We start from the raw sequence: 19,560 nt of genomic DNA, 5'->3' as shown, positions 1-19,560 counted from the left end.
TACTTGAGGAGGAATAACCCTACGCACCAGTACAGGCTGGGGGTTGACCTGCTGGAGAGCAGCTCTGTGGAGGACGATGTGGGAGTTATGGTAGACAGCAAGTGGACCATGAGCCAGCCATGTGCCCTTGTGGCCAAAAAGGCCAATGGTATACTGGGGTGTACCAAGAGTGTGGCCAGCAGGTCGAGGGAGGTTCTCCTTCCCCTCTACTCTGCCCTGGAGAGGTCACATCTGGAGCCCTATGTCCAGTTCTGGGCTCACCAGTTCAAGAGAGACAGGGAACTTCTGAAGAGAGTCCAGCAGAGGGCTACAAAGATGACGAGGGGTCTGGAGCATCTCTGTTATGAGGAAAGGCTGAGAGACCTGGGGCTCTTTAGCCTGGAGAAGAGAAGACTGAGAGGGGACCTCATCAACGCCTATAAATATCTAAAGGGTGGGTGTCAAGAGGATGGGGCCAGGCTCTTCCCAGTGGTGCCCAGTGACAGGACAAGGGGCAATGGGCACAAACTGGTGCACAGGAAGTTCTGCTTCAACATGGGGAAAAACTTCTTTACTCTGAGGGTGACAGAGCACTAGAACAGGCTGCCCAGGGAGGTTGTGGAGTCTCCTTCCCCAGAGATATTCAAAACCTGCCTGGATGCAGCCCTGTGTGACCTGCTCTAGGTGACCCTGCTTTGGCAGGGAATGTTAGACTAGATGATCTCCAGAGGTCCCTTCCAACCCACACCATTCTCTCTTTCCATGATTCTGTGAAAGATCCAAAAATCTACTGATGTTCAGTATTAGTCAGAAGGCTGGAGTGTTTTCCCTAAGTGAGTCTGAGCAACATATCAGTGAGGAGAACTACTTCAGTGAAAGTATAGTTTGATACAATTGTTTTGCTTGAAATTAGCTTTGATGATGGAGAAAAGACATCAGATGAGAAATGCTGTTAATCATTTATCACAGGAAGATACCATTTCTTGTGTGGAAAATCTGCCTGATAAGATGATGGCTAGAAGGAGAGCATGAACATTATCATACATTTAATATCTGGAGTAGAATAGATGATTTCTTAATACTGATGTTAACCATGTAGTGAAATTTTCCTACCGAAGGGTACTACCAAACTGTAGGGAAATAAGGTCTTTATCAGGCTGAGGCCACTTCTATTTATTATTAATATTCCACAGGATTATTTTGTTGTTGCAAAGTATTTTCTTCAAAATCAAATATTTAATCATAAATGACCTCTTAGACACAAGTCTTATAAATGAAACATCTGCATGGAAGTCTGCTGGGGATCCTGCACTTTGTTTTCCCCTGCAAGAAGAAATGGACTGAATTAATATTAACAATCAGTCTTAATCACTGCATAGTTTCCTGCTCCCTGAGTTGCCCTTTGAAGCTACTTTCCTCAGCAGAGAACAGGCAGAGAAACAAAACCAGATTGGCAGGTGAAACTCCACTCCTGAAAGTGTTTTATGAGCTATTCTGATGGCACTGACACAGTTCATTGTTCATGTAGGAACCAATCTGCAGTCAGAAAAAAACCCCAAACCAAATAAAGGTCAAGCATTGTTGTTGCTCTGGTGATCCGAAGAGAATACAATGCTAGTTGTCAGCTTTTGTTTTTTGAAATAATGTCTCACTATCTGATACAAACATTTACTGTCTTGTTTTGCAGCTAGTTTGGAAGTTCAGTATATGCTTTCCCTGGTTAAAAACTGCGCAATCTATGTTCAAGTCCCAAATCTATGTGAACGTATCTAAATTGCTGTTTCAATCTAATATAAATTGGATGTATTTTAGTGCTAAATGAGATCCAGATCTGAGTTGGCCATACTCCAAATTTTCACTGAATGCATGTACCGGTGTATAGAAGTCTCATTCACTCAGAATAATGAAAAAGAGTATTTTAACAAGTTATGTCTCTAAATTATGTCTACAAAATATTACCTTTCATTATGTTTGGGGTTCCCCCACACACCCTGCCTGTTAGTACACACAGATGCTCATTCTAGGGCCTTGCAAGATGATTGACTGACAGAAGGATATTAACCAGGCTGTCAGTAGTCTTTGATGTGAAGCCTGTTGTCGTAACAAAAATGTTTATCAGTCAACTCACTTTCTACTTATCTGGTTTATATGCACATCAACAAATATCATGCTTGCAGGTAGCTGAAAGAGGAGAGTGAGATCTGGCAGTCTGAGAGTAGTCACTAGTATTACATGTAAAGGTGGATCACAGGTTTTCATTTGCATGGGAAGCAACCAAAGGCCAAAGGCCAACCTTGGCATTGGTTCCTAGAAGTTCTGGTTGTGTGAAAGATATTGGAAGCTGGTTTTTGTCCTATGGCAAGAATAACTCTATTGCCTGTTCATTGAGCTAGGTCATCCCCAAAAGAAACCAGTCAGTGGGAGATGGGTGGGAGCTGTGTCTTGAAGCATTTTGAAAAATAATACCTTTATGTTTATTTTTTCTTAGCGAGATTATGGTGGTCCCTTGGTTTGTGAACAAAACAGGCTGAAGATAGTAGTTGGTGTCATTGTTCCTGGCCGTGGATGTGCTATTCGAAATCGTCCTGGTATTTTTGTTCGGGTCTCATATTATTCACGATGGATACACAAGATTATGATGACCTATAGAAAACCCTGAAAAACTCAACAACTTCCATTCAAAGATAGATTTTGGACAGCACAGAATTAATGTGTAAAGTAAAGATCAACAATTTTTTAACTACTTGATAGTCAAGTTTGTTGAGCTTCTTTTAATATTTATGGGTGTTTTTTGGTGTTTTTGTCTATCAGTGTTGTTTTATAAATGTTGGAGTGACTTACAGTATATGCAAGTATGGCGACATATCTCCTGAAGATACTTGAATGGGTAAAAAATTTTGCAAAGGTGTTATTACTGGATGATAAATGGTTTTGTAGAAATCGATCATATGACCTCTTTTATGCTGCTCTTCAGATTATCTTAGAAGGAGAAACAAATTATAGTTTTATTTAACACATTTTATTCTTTCTGTGAGCCATATATTTCTCTCCATATATGACAAAAGACCTACTGAGAGGTATATGTATCTGTCAAGGACAGCATATATGATCATATTTCTCTTTCCCCCTTGTAAGAGGTCAAAGATTTCAATATTTCATTAAAAAATAATCTCTTTAGGAATTAATCTTTTCATTATTGATGGACTTTGACACAAGCAGAGTTCTCACGGAAGTCAATATCACTTTCTTTTACACTGTGCTTATAGACTCTAGTTCTGCACTTGTTCCTTCAGTGTGTATGTGGTCCCCTAACAGATCTCAAAACCCCTTATAGATGAGGGAAGAGACGTAGAAGTGGATTGGTTAGTAATATCTTGATCATTTGTTTGAAGTTAGTCCCAGAAATAACTATGAATTTGCAATGCTAAGGAGAGTATTTCATACATTCTGAAAAATTAATCCTGATTAGCTACTGGCAGACTTTGGCCATTAAAAGAAATTTCAATCAAAAACTTCCTTAACAGCCCAAATCTTCCTTAACAGACAAGTGCTAAAACTTCAGTTAATTCCAGTTATTTCATGAAAGTTACTCTGTATTTAGAGCGGGAAAAAGAATAATTGAATCTGGCATCTGGCTGAGACTTAGTACTGGGAAAAGTAAGGTACACATTAATAGTCTTTCAGAGACTTAAGATCTTTACTAAAACCTTGCATAGATTTGGACAGAATTATGTCCCTTGTATAATTCCTTTCAGGGTAATAACATTATTGCAGAGATTGCTATGATCTTGTATGTAATATGGAAAACATCGCTGATAGTTTAGTAGCTTGTGTTTCCTGCCTCTTTGTAGAACCATCATTTTCCTTTATGTTGATGGGGAAAGGGAACAAATAATCAGCATCTACAGAAAACGCTTGTTCTCTTTTAGGCATTTATTGTATGACTGGAGGAATTATACAAATATGTTGTTATAAGTGGAACCAATTACACTCTAATTCTGGAAAACTGATACAACATATATCCAATTGTTAGTTTTACTACTGTACATGTAATTGCATAAGTAACTGCACTGTTACTTCACTTGTGACTATGTAATTGTAAATGTTTCCAGTAGCAAATTGTATGGTATGTGTCCCATATCTAACTACATAGCCGCTAAGCTGACATCATGGTGTAGGTTCAGAAGACACAGGGTTGAATTCTGCCCTGGCAGAAAGTAACCACTTCAGGGCAGCTGTCCCGGGAGGCAGCCCTCATGTTGACTCACCAAATTATTTTCTTCAGCAGTGCACTTTGACTTCAGTGGGACTCAAATATGCTTACATCTCCTGGTAAACTGGGATGAGTTTCAGCCCATGCTTATGTGGCTTGGCTTGCTGACATTTGTGTCAAGCATCCAGCAGATTCTACTGGCACATAGGAAGAAATCTTTCAGCAAGCAGCGCTTCTGAAATTCCTCCTGATGTAAATAGTCTCTTTGGACAAGATGTGACTTCTCTGTACAGTGGATCTGAGGTTGTGGATGCTACGCAGATAGTCTGTCTCGACATATTCTGGCTGCCTCTGAAGGCTTATGCTCTTTTTGGTCTCTGTTCCTTACCAGGCCTAAAGAGGGCAGGATTTAGCCTGTTGTATTTACAGTTAATTATTGCCATGTATGTGAAGAGTGTATTCTTTCTAAGTGTATACTGACCATATCTTATTGAAAGGATTAACTTTTTAAGAGAGACGTTTAAAAAACTCCAAGTGAGTTTTGTTTTCAGTCATAAGTAGAATGTGGATAAAATATATAATTCCATGTTCACTCTTTGTATTCTAAGAATTGTTATGTGCTCAGTGTATTATATTTGCAGGCATTTTGCTATGTCTATCTAAAAAAAAAACGAATCCTAAAATAATTTAGTTATAAGCTTCTGCTGTGCAGAAGACTGTGATTTTTATATATATATATACACATATATATATATGATAAAAATACTGTTTTTTGTTAGACAACGTGTAAGGATTTTTACCTGTTTGTTCTGGGCAGTGCCTCAGTAAAATAAATTCTGCAGAGTTGATGCTCCAGAACTTAACATGTTCGTATGCACTTGCTTATCAGTTGCTTTTGCTCTCCTTATCCCAGTATGGAGGGCATGTGAGACTCTGAAGAGCAAGGGAAGAGAAGAATAATGATATGCGGTAATGAAAATTTGTACTTCATTTATTCCTGTGAATATTTCTTGTTGGTACCAATGGTACCGTACCAGGCAACTGTTATAACTACAGGATTCTCTTAAGAAAGGACATTCTATAGATATTTCTTCACTGTTCTAATACTTTTCTCTCTGTAACAACACAGGAACATGATCTAGTGCCCATCTAAATTGCTGGAAAGCCTGTTACTAACTTCAGTGGCATCTGGGCTTTACTACACAGATGTGGTTTTATTAATACTAGAATTAAAGGGTACAGAACTTAAATTCTTGTCTAAGGACATTCTTAAACTCCATTGAATTTCATCTTAATTCTCCTTACTGTAAGTAATCCTTGGTCTCTGAAAAGTGTAATAACTGGATATAAAATTTTGGAATCAAAACCTAAGAGCTGATTTTGTGCTACTGAAGTTAGTTTGACTTAATTACTGATTTTCTTTGGGCATTGGAACTGGCTGATGCTTCTTCCTTTCATGAACTAAACCATTTTTCCCTTAAAAAAGCTTTTTTTCCCTATCTCTTTTTCTCTCATAAACCTCATGACCCCCAGAGAAACTGTAGCTCTCATTGGGAATGTACTGGTCTAGATTTTTGCTGCTACTGCTGAAATCTTCTTCTTTAGTTTAAGATTAAAATTCTCTGAGGCATTCTGCAAACCCTTGCCGCAGGTAATGCCAATGTACTTGACAGAGCTACTCCCTTGAGTTACAGCTTTTCAGATGAGGGTCCAAGTATATCTCTGAGGGTTGAAATCTACTCAGGCAAATTGTCCCTTGAAATCAGTGAATGTGATTGATTGTCAAAACAGCGGGGGGCTGAAAGTTGCTCAGTGCTTTTCCCTATGGCCACATGCTGAACTACATGCATCCTTGTACGATAAAAAGCACACAGATTCTCAACTCCATGGCAACTTCAACAGGAGGCGAAGCTTTATTGCCATCCTTCTGGAAGGCTGGTTGTAAACTAATTGACCCCCATGGAACCAGTATGAAACCTATTGGATTTGTTGTTTAGCCTTGTTTCCTCATCAATTTTTTTTCTTCCTCCCTCACGTGCACTGGTATATTATTGTTTTATGAATGTTGGGGCTGCTGGCAGGAACTAACATGGCTTTTCACCCTAAAATTTTACAGTGTTCCTTTTTAAACATACTCTTGGGCATTTATGTATGGTGTTTCCTTGCATGGGATCTAACTTCAGGGAGCTGACTGTGGAATTCAGTGTATGGTAAGAGTATTTTTTGATATTTAAGTGGGAAAAGTAATGCTCCCGTTAAATACAAGTAGCTGAATGCCTAATGAACAGGGAACACTGTGGTTATAACTTGTATTACATATCTTCTGTAATTAACGGCATCTTCATTAGTTAATAAAGTTGGTATTTTTGTAACCTTGTTTACTCTTATTATTCTTAATAAAATATTTTATAAAAAACCCAACTTAATTAGCATTATATTTCTTATTTAAAGAAGAAGGTTTTGAACCCCATTGCTAGGATCTCAATTTTAATTTTGGTGAGGAATTTTAGTGTGCAGAGTAAGAAGGACAGGTACTTTAAAGATCTTCATGTCTCCAATAGCAGAATGTCACATAAAATGAAAGATACAGCCAAATCCATGCTGTGATCCTGCTGAGTCTCCCCAAGAGCTTTCTGATGGAATTCTGTACTGAGAATGGCCTAAGCACATTATGGAGAGAGTATATTTGCAGTGGAAAAGATGTGCTTAACCTAAACATGAATATTTACCAAAAGGTTTGTAGTTCCTTAAAATTTCAGTGTGAAAGTCTTGGAATTTTAAGTATTTATTTTCATAGAATCATAGAATCATTTTAGTTGGAAAAGACCTTTAAGATCATCAGGTCCAACCATTATCCTAACACTGCCAAACCCACCACTAAACCATGTCCCTAAGTACCACATCTATACATCTTTTGAACACCTCCAGGGATGGTGACTCCACCCCTCTTTCAGTAAAGACATGTTTCCTAATAGCCAATCTAAATCTCCCCTGGTGCAGCTTGAGGCCATTTCCTCTTGTCCCGTCATTAGTTACTTGGGAGAAGAGACCAACACCCACCTCACTACAACTTCCCTTTAGGTAGTTGCAGAGAGCAACAAGGTCTCCTCTCAGCCTCCTCTTCACTAGGCTAAACAATCCCGGTTCCCTCAGCAGCTCCTCACCAGACCTGTTCTCCAGACCCCTCACCAGCTTCGTTGCCCTTCTCTGGACTCGCTCCAGCACCTCAATGTCTTTCCTGTACTGTGGTGCCCAAAACTGGACACAGCACTTAAGGTCTGGTCTCACCAGTGCCGAGTACAGGGGCACGATCCCTTCCCTACTCCTGCTGGCCACACTATTTCTGATAAAGGCCAGGATGCTGTTGGCCTTCGTGGCCACCTGAACACACTGCTGGCTCATGTTCAGCCGGCTGTCAACCCAACCAGCACCCCCAGGTCATTTTCTGCTGGGCAGCTTTCCAGCCACTCGTCCCCAAGCCTGTAGCGCTGCTTGACCTGGCACTTGGACTTGTTAAAGTTCATACAATTGGCCTCAGCCCATTGATCCAGCCTGTCCAGATCCCTCTGCAGAGCCTCCCTACCCTCAAGCAGATCAACACTCCTGCCCAACTTGGTGTCGTCTGCAAACTTCCTGAGGGTGCACTCGATCCCCTCATCCAGGTCATTGATAAAGTTATTAAACAAATATATATATATATATTAATATACACTTCAGGAAAGTGTTCCCCTCACTGTATCACTTAGTACTCCCAACAGTACAAAAGATGATGCAAAAGAGACCAATAACTTGCACAAACCTAGGTGCTGCTGCTGCACTTACTATCAAAACCAGCCAACAGCAATAGCCAGCAAAAAAGGAAACAAGCAACACCCTTACTAGCCCCACCAGATTAGTGCATCTGTCCGGCTGAGTACTCTCAAGCTCCTATAGCATCACATCATTCTGGTTCAGTAAGTTCAAATAAGGGACAGTAAGTTCATTACTTTTTTTTTTTTTCATTATCCAGCTGAAATTTTAAAGTTCTAAGCATTTCTGGTTACACAGCGATTTTGATGATTTAAACATATATTTGCTAAAAATTCCAGCTATATCAACAGTGAATCATTATTCAAATAAACTTATGTGCAGGGTGTTTGAAGTCTGATTCTGAATTTTCCATGGTAAACATCATTTTCTTTTTGTGTGTAGTCCAAAAAGGGGATTTTCTAATTGATTAATGAAATCAATGGATTTTATAAAGAACTCCTGAAATCAGTGGGAAGCTTGCCAATAACTTCAACCATGCAGGAATACTTCCAAAGTTGTAAAAATCTAGAAATAGTCCATATGTCAAAACCATATCTTGCTACAGTTTTACATTCAAAGTGTTAAGGATGTTCAGGTGACCTGTCTACCTCCCGGGAGCCATGAAAATTAACTGCTTGTACAGCGATTTGCACAACAAAGATCTATAAAGGAATATTGCCTTCATATTACATTCTGACATGGCTTTATCTTTTGTAGTGGCAAGAACACTATTATCTAGATGATAAATGATGAAAATCCACATTGATGCTCCGTGCTTGCTTTTTGTTCTTTGTTATTTAACAAGCCTTGTGTAAACAGATCAGGCCATTTAGTAGAGTTCAGTTGTGTATCTACTCTGCCTTCAAAAGCACCGATTTCTGGACAGCTATGTTCCAATAAAAACCACGTGCAATAAATAGGAAAGAAAACAGCTGGGAGAAAAAAGGCAAACCGTAAAAAGGTTAATACCAAAGTAAGCCCTAAAATGAACAGATTTTTTTTTTTTTCATGTTGTCTCAGTTTTTATAGCATAGGATATATGGTGTGAAAAGCTGCAACAGAATAGCTTAATAGCCTTAGCTTTCCTAAAGCTGTTTCACTTTGGTTCATAACACTTGGGAAGGTGCAATGACTTCCCCATATGGTCACAGAAGACGTAGTGTAAGTTGCGTTTTGGTGTCTGAGGACCTGATCCTACTTGTGTTGAAATCACGGTCAAAACTCCATCTAGGGCTAACAGGTAGGTCCTAAATCCTCCTCCTGAGAGCCTTGGGCCTTGTAATGGGACTGTTTCAGATCCTGACTTAGTCAAGCACTCAGGGCATGTTCCAGGCTGGTACTCAGTGGCAGAGGACGAAAGCATATGTTTTACTTCAAACCTGGGCGTCAAACTTCCACTGCAGACTATCAACTTTGCTCAGTCAGAGTCTAATTAAATATAAGGATTGGTTAATTTGTTGACTATTCAAATATTTTTCATTAAAATAATAATAATAATTAAAACCACATGATGTATGAAGTTACTATAGACTTTGTTTTTATACATATAATAAATTCCTTAGGGAAAAACTCTTCACTAGAGCAAAAACTGTACCACTTCAGACACCCAGAGACGTTGGCATTTGCTTGAGATGTCTCATGTTGTGCCTGTTTAAGCTAGTGTTGCCCTCAGTTGGGTTATTTGATATATTCTACTGGAAGAAAAAATATATACAGGAGAGTGCAATTCATAGCAATTTATTAAAAATAAGGCCATAAATACAGTGTTACAGGCATATATTGGATTAGACAAGGTTAGTGTAAAACACAAACAAGGATGTAGTCCTTCTGTCCACTTAACAGAAGTTGTACCTTGAGTAATATATGAGTTTATAGTATTTAATAAAATTCAGATTACACTAACTGAAAATTTTCCAGATGGTTTTCTTTCCTTGAGGATTAATGTCAGCATGATGCACAGACTGAACAAATATGCATTTACATCAACATTGATATTACAAACCATGTCAACAATAGTCTCGTGTCTTGGGCGTAAATATGCCATCTGCTGTTCAGTCTTGTGTTTAACAGCACTGTAACTTCACGTAGCAGTTACCAAACTGCCATCACATGGTTTCCTCCCCCCCTTTTTTTTTTTTAATTTATTTTTTTAGATTAAATGAAAGCTCAGAAAAATTGCTTTTCACAGCAGCGTAAGTTGTGGAAGCTTTGCATTAAACATTCACTTGAAAGCCTGTTTTTCACTGCTGTGCATCCTCCTGAGGCAGCTGAGACCCAATTATTGCCTGATCCTATAATTATTTGAAGTCTGTTTCTGTTGGCAAAGTCCCCACATAACCTTAATTTTTCCTGTTAAACATATTCAGAATGTGTTGCTAAGAAAACCTGTAGGAGGTGAAAACTCATTGCAGTTCTGAAATATTCAGATACCAGCCTTCAACTATCCACACTGATGCTCCTAGCCTGCCATCAAGTACATTAACACAGGGAAAGGAATATACTAGTGGGCTAGATGGCTTCTACACATCCCACATCAGCAAGGCTTGGGTATCCCTGAGCAGGTGCTCCACAGTCCTCTACACCAAACCGTCCATACATAGCCAGAGGCTTCATGTTAGTGAAAGCTAAAGCACACAAACTACAATGAACACACAAACAAATGCAATCACACCCACACAAATGCACACAGATGCCTTCACAATGGTATCTAGCTAATTCAGAACTACTTGGTCTACACAGATACTTCAGGAAAAGGGTTATAACCTGGGGTTTTACCCGTCCTCCAGAGCTGTGCTAACAAAACTGCCTTTAGTATAGGAACAGGAAAACCTGAGAAGAAAGATCTTCCTACCAGAAGCACTTATCTCACTTTGCCTAATAACCAAGAATAACAAGGGGAAGCGTAGTGGTGACAGCCAGGGGTATGATTATTTCACATACTGAATTTGTAAATTTGTGACAGCAAACTTCTGTAGCGTAAGCCTGAATTGAAAGAAAAAGTCTTATGAGCTCCTTCGCCCATGCTCCAGAGTAGCTGGATCCAAAGCAATCCAATCAGTTCTGCAGTGATAGCGTGTTTACATATGTCTTTGTGTGTGTAAGTGTGTATGTGTGCATACACACATATATCTATTCTGTCTGAAGCAATGCAGAAGCTCCGGCATTGGTGCTTGTTTTCCTGGAAGCAAACAAGTGGACCTGATTAGTGTTCAGCCAGCTATGTACTGGTTTGGACCTGTCAGTATAGCTACAATCTGCATGTGAGGCCCCCAAAAGTTAGGAACTAAAAAAGCTCAGCCTTGACTTTTAAGATGCTCAAACCCTCTAGGGAATCAATACTAACCATTTGCATCTATGCTGCTAATTGCAATGGTGCATGGGCCTTTGGAGACCTTTCCAGATGCTTTTTTTCCTTTTATTTCACTTTAATTTTGTTAGGTACCACCAGAGGCTGGCCTTAATGTTAATGCTGTCTTAAAAATAAATATTTTTTCTGTAGGAATCTGCTTCCTTACTGAAGCTCTTCCTGGGCTGTTATCTTAGTTAATTTGATGATGAGTCTTTTCCAAAGTTCTAGGTGGGTTTTCCAGGCTGACTTCTCACTTCATCCTAGCAGAGAGGTTGGGCTGTATATGTAAGCACGGTGTTCTTTAATCCCCTCTGGTGCCACTTAGTGTTAACAACATTTTAGTTCATATAACTCCCTAACACTGATCCCTGAGCATTAATTCCTTCAGCTTTCTACTGAAGTTCTTTATTTAGTCCTACCTTCCTGCCTGGTTTATACACATGCTTAGGGGGGAAAAAAAAAAGGAAAAAGAAATGTTTTTCATTTTTCTTTAGCTGGCCTTTGCATTAACACTACTAAATTTTCTTATTGGTACTTTTTCCCGTCATGACATGCAGATCTTACCAACTCGGTCTGCAGGAACATGTCAGTTTTATTGGTATGTTTGACAGAGACCAGGCTGGTTTCCAGCTGAAATCCATTTGTTTTCCCTCCAGCATGCTTGCTTAGCTCCCCAGGCTCCCGCTCTGTGCAGCTTCCTCCAAAGAGGTATTTCCCAGTCTATTTGGGTATGGACTGTGCATTCCCTTTCAAAATTGGCAGCAGTTTCCTACCTTTCACACTCAACACTGGGGAGGATGGACTTTTCTTCCCATTCCCCCAACAAATTCTTCAGGCGCATAAAATACTCTTTACCTTTAAAGTAATATCTAACTAAATGCAGGAAGGAATCTGTGAAGCTGATGTGAGCTTGGGCAGCCAAAACTTACAGGAAGACACTACTTGGGCGTAAAACAAGTTTTGGATGTGCTTCGCTTTAAAATATTTAAATATAGTCTTGGCATTCCCGTATTCCTCTGGATGGTTATTTCAGACACTAAAGAAGAGTTTGTGAATTCTTTTCTTGGATCGGACGTGGTGAGGCAGCGATGTTTGCACAGGCTGCAGCACAGTATGATCCAAGGGACTCCCCAGCACTGCTGACAGAGAGGGACTCCAATTCCTTTCTTCTCTATTGGGTTTTCTTGCTTATTTCCGTGTTCGTCTTGTTTGTTTGTTTGGTACTTTATTATTCTATTTTAATGCTGACAGGAAGAAAATAAACAGGGAAGAGTAGGACTGGTGCAAGTGATGTGTTTGAACTGTCCGCTGAGTAAGATTTATTGTCTGTTAAGGACAGCTTTTTGGAATGTTCTTCTCTTCGCTCCTCTCTTGGCAGTTTTCTTGGCCTCCTTAGCTTTCTGAAGACACTGTACTTTCTCTATTTGGAAAGTGCTTTCCTCATTATCTTCTCTGTAAGGATGGAACTCACTTTGTCTCTCTTCCCCTCCCCCCCCCGCCGCACTGCTGTCTATGTCCCTCAGCGCAGACTCAGCAACAGTACTGAACACTTCACTGCAGGGCATTTTCTTTCTGCAAAATACAGAGCAAAGGGCTACTTGGGCATACATGTGTTGAAGAACGAAATATAGCAAATGCATCAAGTGGAGTGGCATTTCTACAACATTTGCCTTACTCTCTCCAGAGACCATGCCTGTAAAGACAGAGCTCTGAGTGTGTGAGAGAGCAAAAAAAGGAAACACCCTGGAAAAGACAAACACTGCTAGAAAAGACTGTTTCTCATACAGTAGGCTTTTGATTGCTCTTCAATATGGGCTGCTGCTTGCACATGAGTAGTGGATGGATGCCTGGCTTGAGACAGAGATGTTCTGTAGAGTCGCATGAAAAAGTTAAGGGTTACCCTCAAGGAATTTTAGGTGTGAGAAAGCAGGGCAATAATTTTAGGTCCCAGCACATAGGAGTGGCCACTGAGGAGCTTAGGAACCACACAGCTTCTGACCACATCTCATGACCCCTGTTGTTGTCAGGTTTCTTTCTTTGGAAGATGGAACTATGAGAAGAAATTCAACTTCAAGGGAGAAACTTCAGAAAACTCTGCTGAAAACACTCAGCAGCATGCCACTGACTTCCCTGAGATCAGCCCTTTGCACATGGAGCTGGTTTGGTTTGGTTTGGTTTTTCTGCCTGCTATGGGCAGATTTAAAAAGTGATCTGAACTAGTTTATGTCTGTATCTGAATCCAGTCAAGTCTTTTGACTTCAGCTTAGAATATGAAGATCAACGGAAGAGAAGGTTTTTTTAAAGAATGTTCTCTTTCAGGCCACATCCTTCCTATCTTTTTCCCAATCTCACACATTCATTAAAAGTGGAAATGTACTGCATACAGAAAACAAAGCAATCCCTCCAAGTGAGAACATATAGCAATTTCATTTAGAAACACTCCTTTTAAGACACAGAGTCTATAAAAACCACACCAAGAGAATACTATACTCTGTGGTCATTTGTTAGCAAAGCTGACAGGAAATCAAAACTGAAAGGAATCTTCTGTAAGTGCCAACTTGCTGTAATGGAAGCCAGGGGAAATATATTTATCTGTTTACTCGACTAAGAAAAAAGAAACCAAAACATGTTTTCCTCCAATAGTAGAGGGAGATTAGACTGTTACTAGTCACTTGTGTGCTAGACTTCCCTGCAGGCTTTTCCTAACGTTTTGTCTTACATTCAAAACAAATAAAATATCAGCTCTTAGGAAAAGAAAATATTTCATAGAGGATAGAAACTAAAAAGATCTTTACGTACCTAACGTTTCACCTTTGCAGCCTTAAGGATATTGTCTAGTGCTTCACATTACTGAGAATTATCTTTTTACAGGCAATTTTAACACAGTAGAGATTGAATGCCTGTAATCTGGTACAAAAACCACAGCTGCAAGGAGAGACAGCCTGTTCAGAGGTATGACTCACAAGGCTTGGTTTTCCCTCCAAAATTAATTTTTATTCTACTGAAATAAATAGCATGAACTAGAATGAATTTGGTTACAGGAGATTCTGTCTCCTTACTTAGGACTTGTTGTAACAGATGCTAGGTCAGTTGAATCATGTAGGACAGAGGCTACTATTGATGCGATACTAAATGTGATCTTTATAGTTAGGTTCTCTGTAAGAAACAGTTAGATGATGATGTGAAGATTAAAAATAATCTGAAATACTCCATCAGATATTATGGTCAGGCTTAGCAGTGGATTTTGTCTTTGCTGCATTGCTGTGATGATAGAGAGCTACCATAAATTTCTTCAATTGCTGTACTTACAGCAGTTTTGCACTGCCATGTAGCAGTCAAAACCAGCTGGCAAATCTTTTCAAAGATATTTCATTTGATAAATTTTTCTGTCTGTGCAGATGTAGTACAGTCTGTCAAACCACGAAAATAAAAAAAAAAAAAAAAAAAAAGATGTATTTCCTAGAGACTGCTAGTTGGATAAAGCTTTGTTAGTATGAAGAGGGCAAGAATCAAAAGTGGATATTTTTCCAAACAGGATATCTTTTATGTGGATCTTAATATAACTGTTTTTAGGGAACTTACATGACAGAAAGTCAATTTATAGTGTGCAAGATAGCTGAATCAGAGAACTAATACATTAGATTTTGTCCAATCTACAAATTCCACAGCAGAAACCACCTTACTTGTAGCAAGAGATGAATCTGCACGTGCTATCATCCTGCTGTGGTTTTTTTTAAGCTTCTCAAACTCTGTCATAATGTTCAAAGTGCTGAGAAAGAATCTCATGCATAGACTTTGTGACATTATTCCTAAGTACTGAAGTACCTATAGAAATTCAGCCAAAATAGGTAGACTGCCGCTTCTGACATATTTAGCATCGTAATATGATCATGAATAGATTATGCTGTAACATATCACTTAGGTCCTCATTTGGGACCATAATAAAACATATGTTTAACTTCAAGCATAAACTTAAGTCCCATTGACAAGTGCCTTCCTTTGAAGACAAATAATCCAGTGAACACATAAAGCATTGTGACTTGGCTGAATGTGGATAAGGATTCTAGTTGGGGACTGGACTTGTTTATATAGCACCTAAGCCAGGAACACCATAAACATAAAAAGACTTCCAAAGCTGACATTAAAAATGTTAATGGCTCCTTTTCATTCAAATACTCTTTTTAAAATAACAGCTTAAAATGACAGTCAAAGGCTCAACAATTGCAACTGTATGGGAGAAGACACATTCAAATTTACTTCTGCTTTAACTGCAGTTTTTGTAACTCCTGTGAAAAGAAGTGGTGTCATGGTTTAGTCTTCAGAGTCTTATTAGATGCCTTATTATATGTCTTTGTGTAGTTGAAAGGTAATGCAGAGAACACTTTAATGTGTTTGCAGTTTAACAACTTTCAGTCCAATTACTTTAGAGTCTGTTGGGAGCACCTACAAATGGCCTGTGCTCTGGAGCTGAATTTAGAGTATATATCTCTGCAACATCTATATTACTTGTCTAGACACATCTCTTAGGGTTCAGAATTACAAATGACAGATTGTATACCTGGCCTGACATTTATTTGATAGAATATAGAGATATATTTATAACATGATGCTAACTGTATCTGATATGTGCTTCATCTAAGATCAGAATGAAGCCCAAAACATTCACATGTGACAGGGTCAAAACCCCTTTATGATTACATCATAAAATAAAAGTATATGTGTAAAACCCCCAGATCTTGGCTTTCCAAACTTTTTTTTCTATAAATTAAACTCTAGTCCATCTTTAAAAAGGAATCCTGAAGATTAAAAAAGACTTGAAAAAGTACACTTTAAAAGTGTACCACAAATACCTAAGTCACAGGAATTATCTGATTAAGTCAATTTAATTAAATTCAAGAAATTATGCTAAGTCATTTAGCGAAACTTGATTCCACAGCTCTACAAAAAAGTCAATTGCTTTGAGATTAGCATGCAAGATTTGTGGGTTAAAAACAAATGTTGATGACAACTGAGGATTCATGTGGAAGAACCTGAGGACATGTTCCTCCCTAGAGGAAGAATAAGTTCTTAAATAGTCCTTTGCAATCAACATAAGTATAAATTTTTTTATTACCATTATTTATTTATTTTTAAAATGACAATACAGGTCATGAAACTATAATTTATTGGAGTTGTATTCAGTTCTTGTCTCTGCTTCTGGCCTATCAAAAGTCCCTTTATCTTTGACTGTCTGTCAAGACCTTGAGTGCACTCAGGGGCCCTAATGTCCCTGGCTGTCTCCAGGACTCCCCCTGTCCCGCTCACAACCCAGGACCCTATTCTATTACACATATTTGTCAGTGCCATGGACAGTGGGATTGAGTGCACTCTCAGCAAGTTTGCCATTGACACCAAGCTGTGTGGTGCTGGAGGGAAGGGCTGCCACCCGGAGGGACCTTGACAGGCTGGAGAGGTGGGCCCATGCAAACCTCATGAAGTTCAGTAAGGCCAAGTGCAAGGTCCTGCACCTGGGTCGGGGCATGCCAAGCACAAATGCAGGCTGGGCCATGAATGGGTTGAGAGCAGCCCTGAGAAGCACTTGGGGGTGCTGGTGGTTGAAAAACATAATAGGAAGCAGCAATATGTGCTTACAGCCCAGAAAGCCAACTGTATCCTGGGCTACATCAAAAGATGCATGGCCAACATGTCAAGGGAGGTGATTCTCCCCCTCTACTCTGCTATGGTGAGACCCCACCGGGAATACTACATCCAGCTCTGGGGCCCTCTGCACAAGAAAGACATGGACCTGCTCAAGTGGGTCCAGAGGAGGGCCACAAAGATGATCATGGGGCTGGAGCACCACCCTTATGAGGACAGGCTGAGAGAGTTGGGGTTGTTCAGCCTGGAAACGAGAAGGCTCCAGGGAGACCTTGTTGTGGCCTTCCGTTACTTTAAGGGGGCCTGCAGGAAAGTTGGACAGGGACTCTTGATCAGGGAGTGTAGTGATAGGATTAGGGGTAACTGTTCGAAACTGAAAGAGGGTAGATTTAGATTGGATACCAGGAAGAAATTCTTCGCTGTGAGGGTGGTGAGACACTGGCACAGCCTGCCCAGAGAAGCTGTGGCTGCCCCTCCCTGGCAGTGTTCAAGGCCAGGTTGGATGGGGCTCTGAGCAACCTGGTCTAGTAGAAGGTGTCCCTGCCCATGGCAGGTGGTTTGGAACTAGAAGATCATTAAAGTTCCTTCCAACACAAACCATTTAATAAGTCTATGACTCCAGATCCTGGAGCATTCAGTCCTTGCCCCAGTGAGGCCATAGGAAGATGTCTCCACCTGTCCTGGCCCTTCCCAGCATCAGGCTGTCCTCATTGTTATGGATGTGCTTGATGCCCACGGCTGGATCTTCCCCGGCTGCCCCCTGGCCTGCCCTGCCCTGGCTGAGGTGAATGGACCATGGCTGAAAGGCCCCCCCTGCTGCCCTGGGGAGCTCCTGACACCACTGGCCCTCCCAGCACCATGATAACACAGAATCACAGAATGGTAGGAGTTGGAAGGGACCTCTGGAAACCATCTAGTCCAACCCCCCTGCTAATTCTCCTTGGTGAATCCATGTTTACTGCTGATAATCTTCTTTTCCTCCACATACTTATAGATGACATCCAGAAGGAGCTGTCCCATCACCTTTCCAGGGATGGAGGTGAGGCTGACTGGACTGTAGTTTTCTGGGTCCTCCTTCTTGCCCTTTTCGAAGATTGGAGTGACATTCGCTTTCCTCCAGTACTGAGACATCTCTACTGTTTACCATGACCTCTCGAAGATCATGGAGAGTGGCATAGCAAACACTGCTTCTTTATTATTTCATTGCTACTTTTTTTTTTTTTCAGCTTAATGGAAAAAGTACAAAGTTAAGAAGAAAGACTCTGATACTCCTTCCTACTGCGGTCAAGGTTTTGTGCCTGTGAAAACAAGTGTCAACCTGAATTGCTTTGTTTAATATGAAACATCCTCCACATCTTTCCCCTGTTCAGTAATTTAACTCTTCAAATTCCCTTTTTTTCTACTAAAAATAGTTAATTTATAATGGACAGACTATGTGTCAAAATGGAAATCAAACTGTTCATTAGAAGATGTGGAAAAAAAAATGCTTATGTCTTCCTAAATAGGTTTCATTTTGTAAATAATCTCATTTTAACGAATATTTAAATCTTAATTCAGCCACAATTTCATCTAACTAATAAAAACACTTCCATCATTGGGTTTGAGTGTTGAGTTCAGCGACACAATTTTATTACAACTCTATTACATTTAATGCTTCCAGACGCTCTACAAAATGCTATTGGTTTCTCCTGAATCCTCATAAGACTATTGAAATGTAAGTAGGAGTTATTGCCTTCATTTTACAAAAGAAGACATAGGTGAATCTGTGCTTCTAAGATTTGTAAGTTTTTAGTTATTTCTAGCTACTTACAGCAACAAATTTGAAAAGAATATTAAAAACCTGAGAAAATTAGTACAGTTTTCGAAGAAGGCAAATGAGAAACTACAGACCCGTGGATCCCTTATATGTCTAAAAACAGAATAAACTTTGAATTTGTGCTTGTTTGTCTGTATTTCCTGAAGAAAATTTTACAAATTTGGGAATTATTGACTAGTTCTGAATTTTTTGCATTTAACTGTATTGAACTGTATATCACAGTTTCTGATAAAAATATATGGAAAAAAAAAAAAAACCAACCCTAGCTTTCTTCTAGCTCACTGATTGTCAGGCATGAAAATAACACTTTTCCAAATCTTTAAAAGAAAAGGAAATGTACTATCACTGCTTTTATTTTTTATTTATGGATAGATGGATGGATTTATGCATGGATGGATGCAGCCAGGCTCTTCTTAGTGATGTCCAATGACAGGACAAGGGGCAATGGGTGCAAGCTGGAGCACAGGAGGTTCCACATTAACATAAAGAAAAACTTTTTCACTGTGAGGATGACAGAGCACTGGAACAGGCTGCCCAGAGAGGTTGTGGAGTCTCCTTCTCTGGAGACATTCAAAACCCGCCTGGACACGGTCCTGTGTGACCTACTCTAGGTGATCCTGCTCTGGCAGGGAGTTGGACTAGATGATCTTTCGAGGTCCATTCCAACCTCTAACACTCTGTGGTTCTGTGATTCTATGATTTATTCTTTCTCTTTGAAAATGACTACAACTCCACCTGTTCAATATTAATGTTAAAAATTATAATAGATATTTCAGA

General features: G+C 39.7%; 1 protein-coding gene across 1 annotated transcript in view; it reads left to right on the top strand.

The window, feature by feature from the left end:
- HGF (hepatocyte growth factor) overlaps positions 1 to 2,638 on the top strand; it is a 56,690-nt gene extending 54,052 nt beyond the window's left edge. Inside the window, exon 18 of the mRNA XM_086462444.1 lies at positions 2,468 to 2,638. Within this exon, the coding sequence (XP_086318570.1) occupies positions 2,468 to 2,638 (171 nt within the window). The remainder of the gene's footprint in view (positions 1 to 2,467) is intronic.
- Positions 2,639 to 19,560: the final 16,922 nt, after the last annotated feature.

This window comes from Leptosomus discolor, chromosome 1, assembly GCF_034619465.1.
Source record: "Leptosomus discolor isolate bLepDis1 chromosome 1, bLepDis1.hap2, whole genome shotgun sequence".
Classification (NCBI taxonomy): domain Eukaryota; kingdom Metazoa; phylum Chordata; class Aves; order Leptosomiformes; family Leptosomidae; genus Leptosomus; species Leptosomus discolor.
The sequence above is the reverse complement of the archived record's forward strand: the minus strand, read 5'-3'. Positions and strand labels throughout refer to the sequence as shown.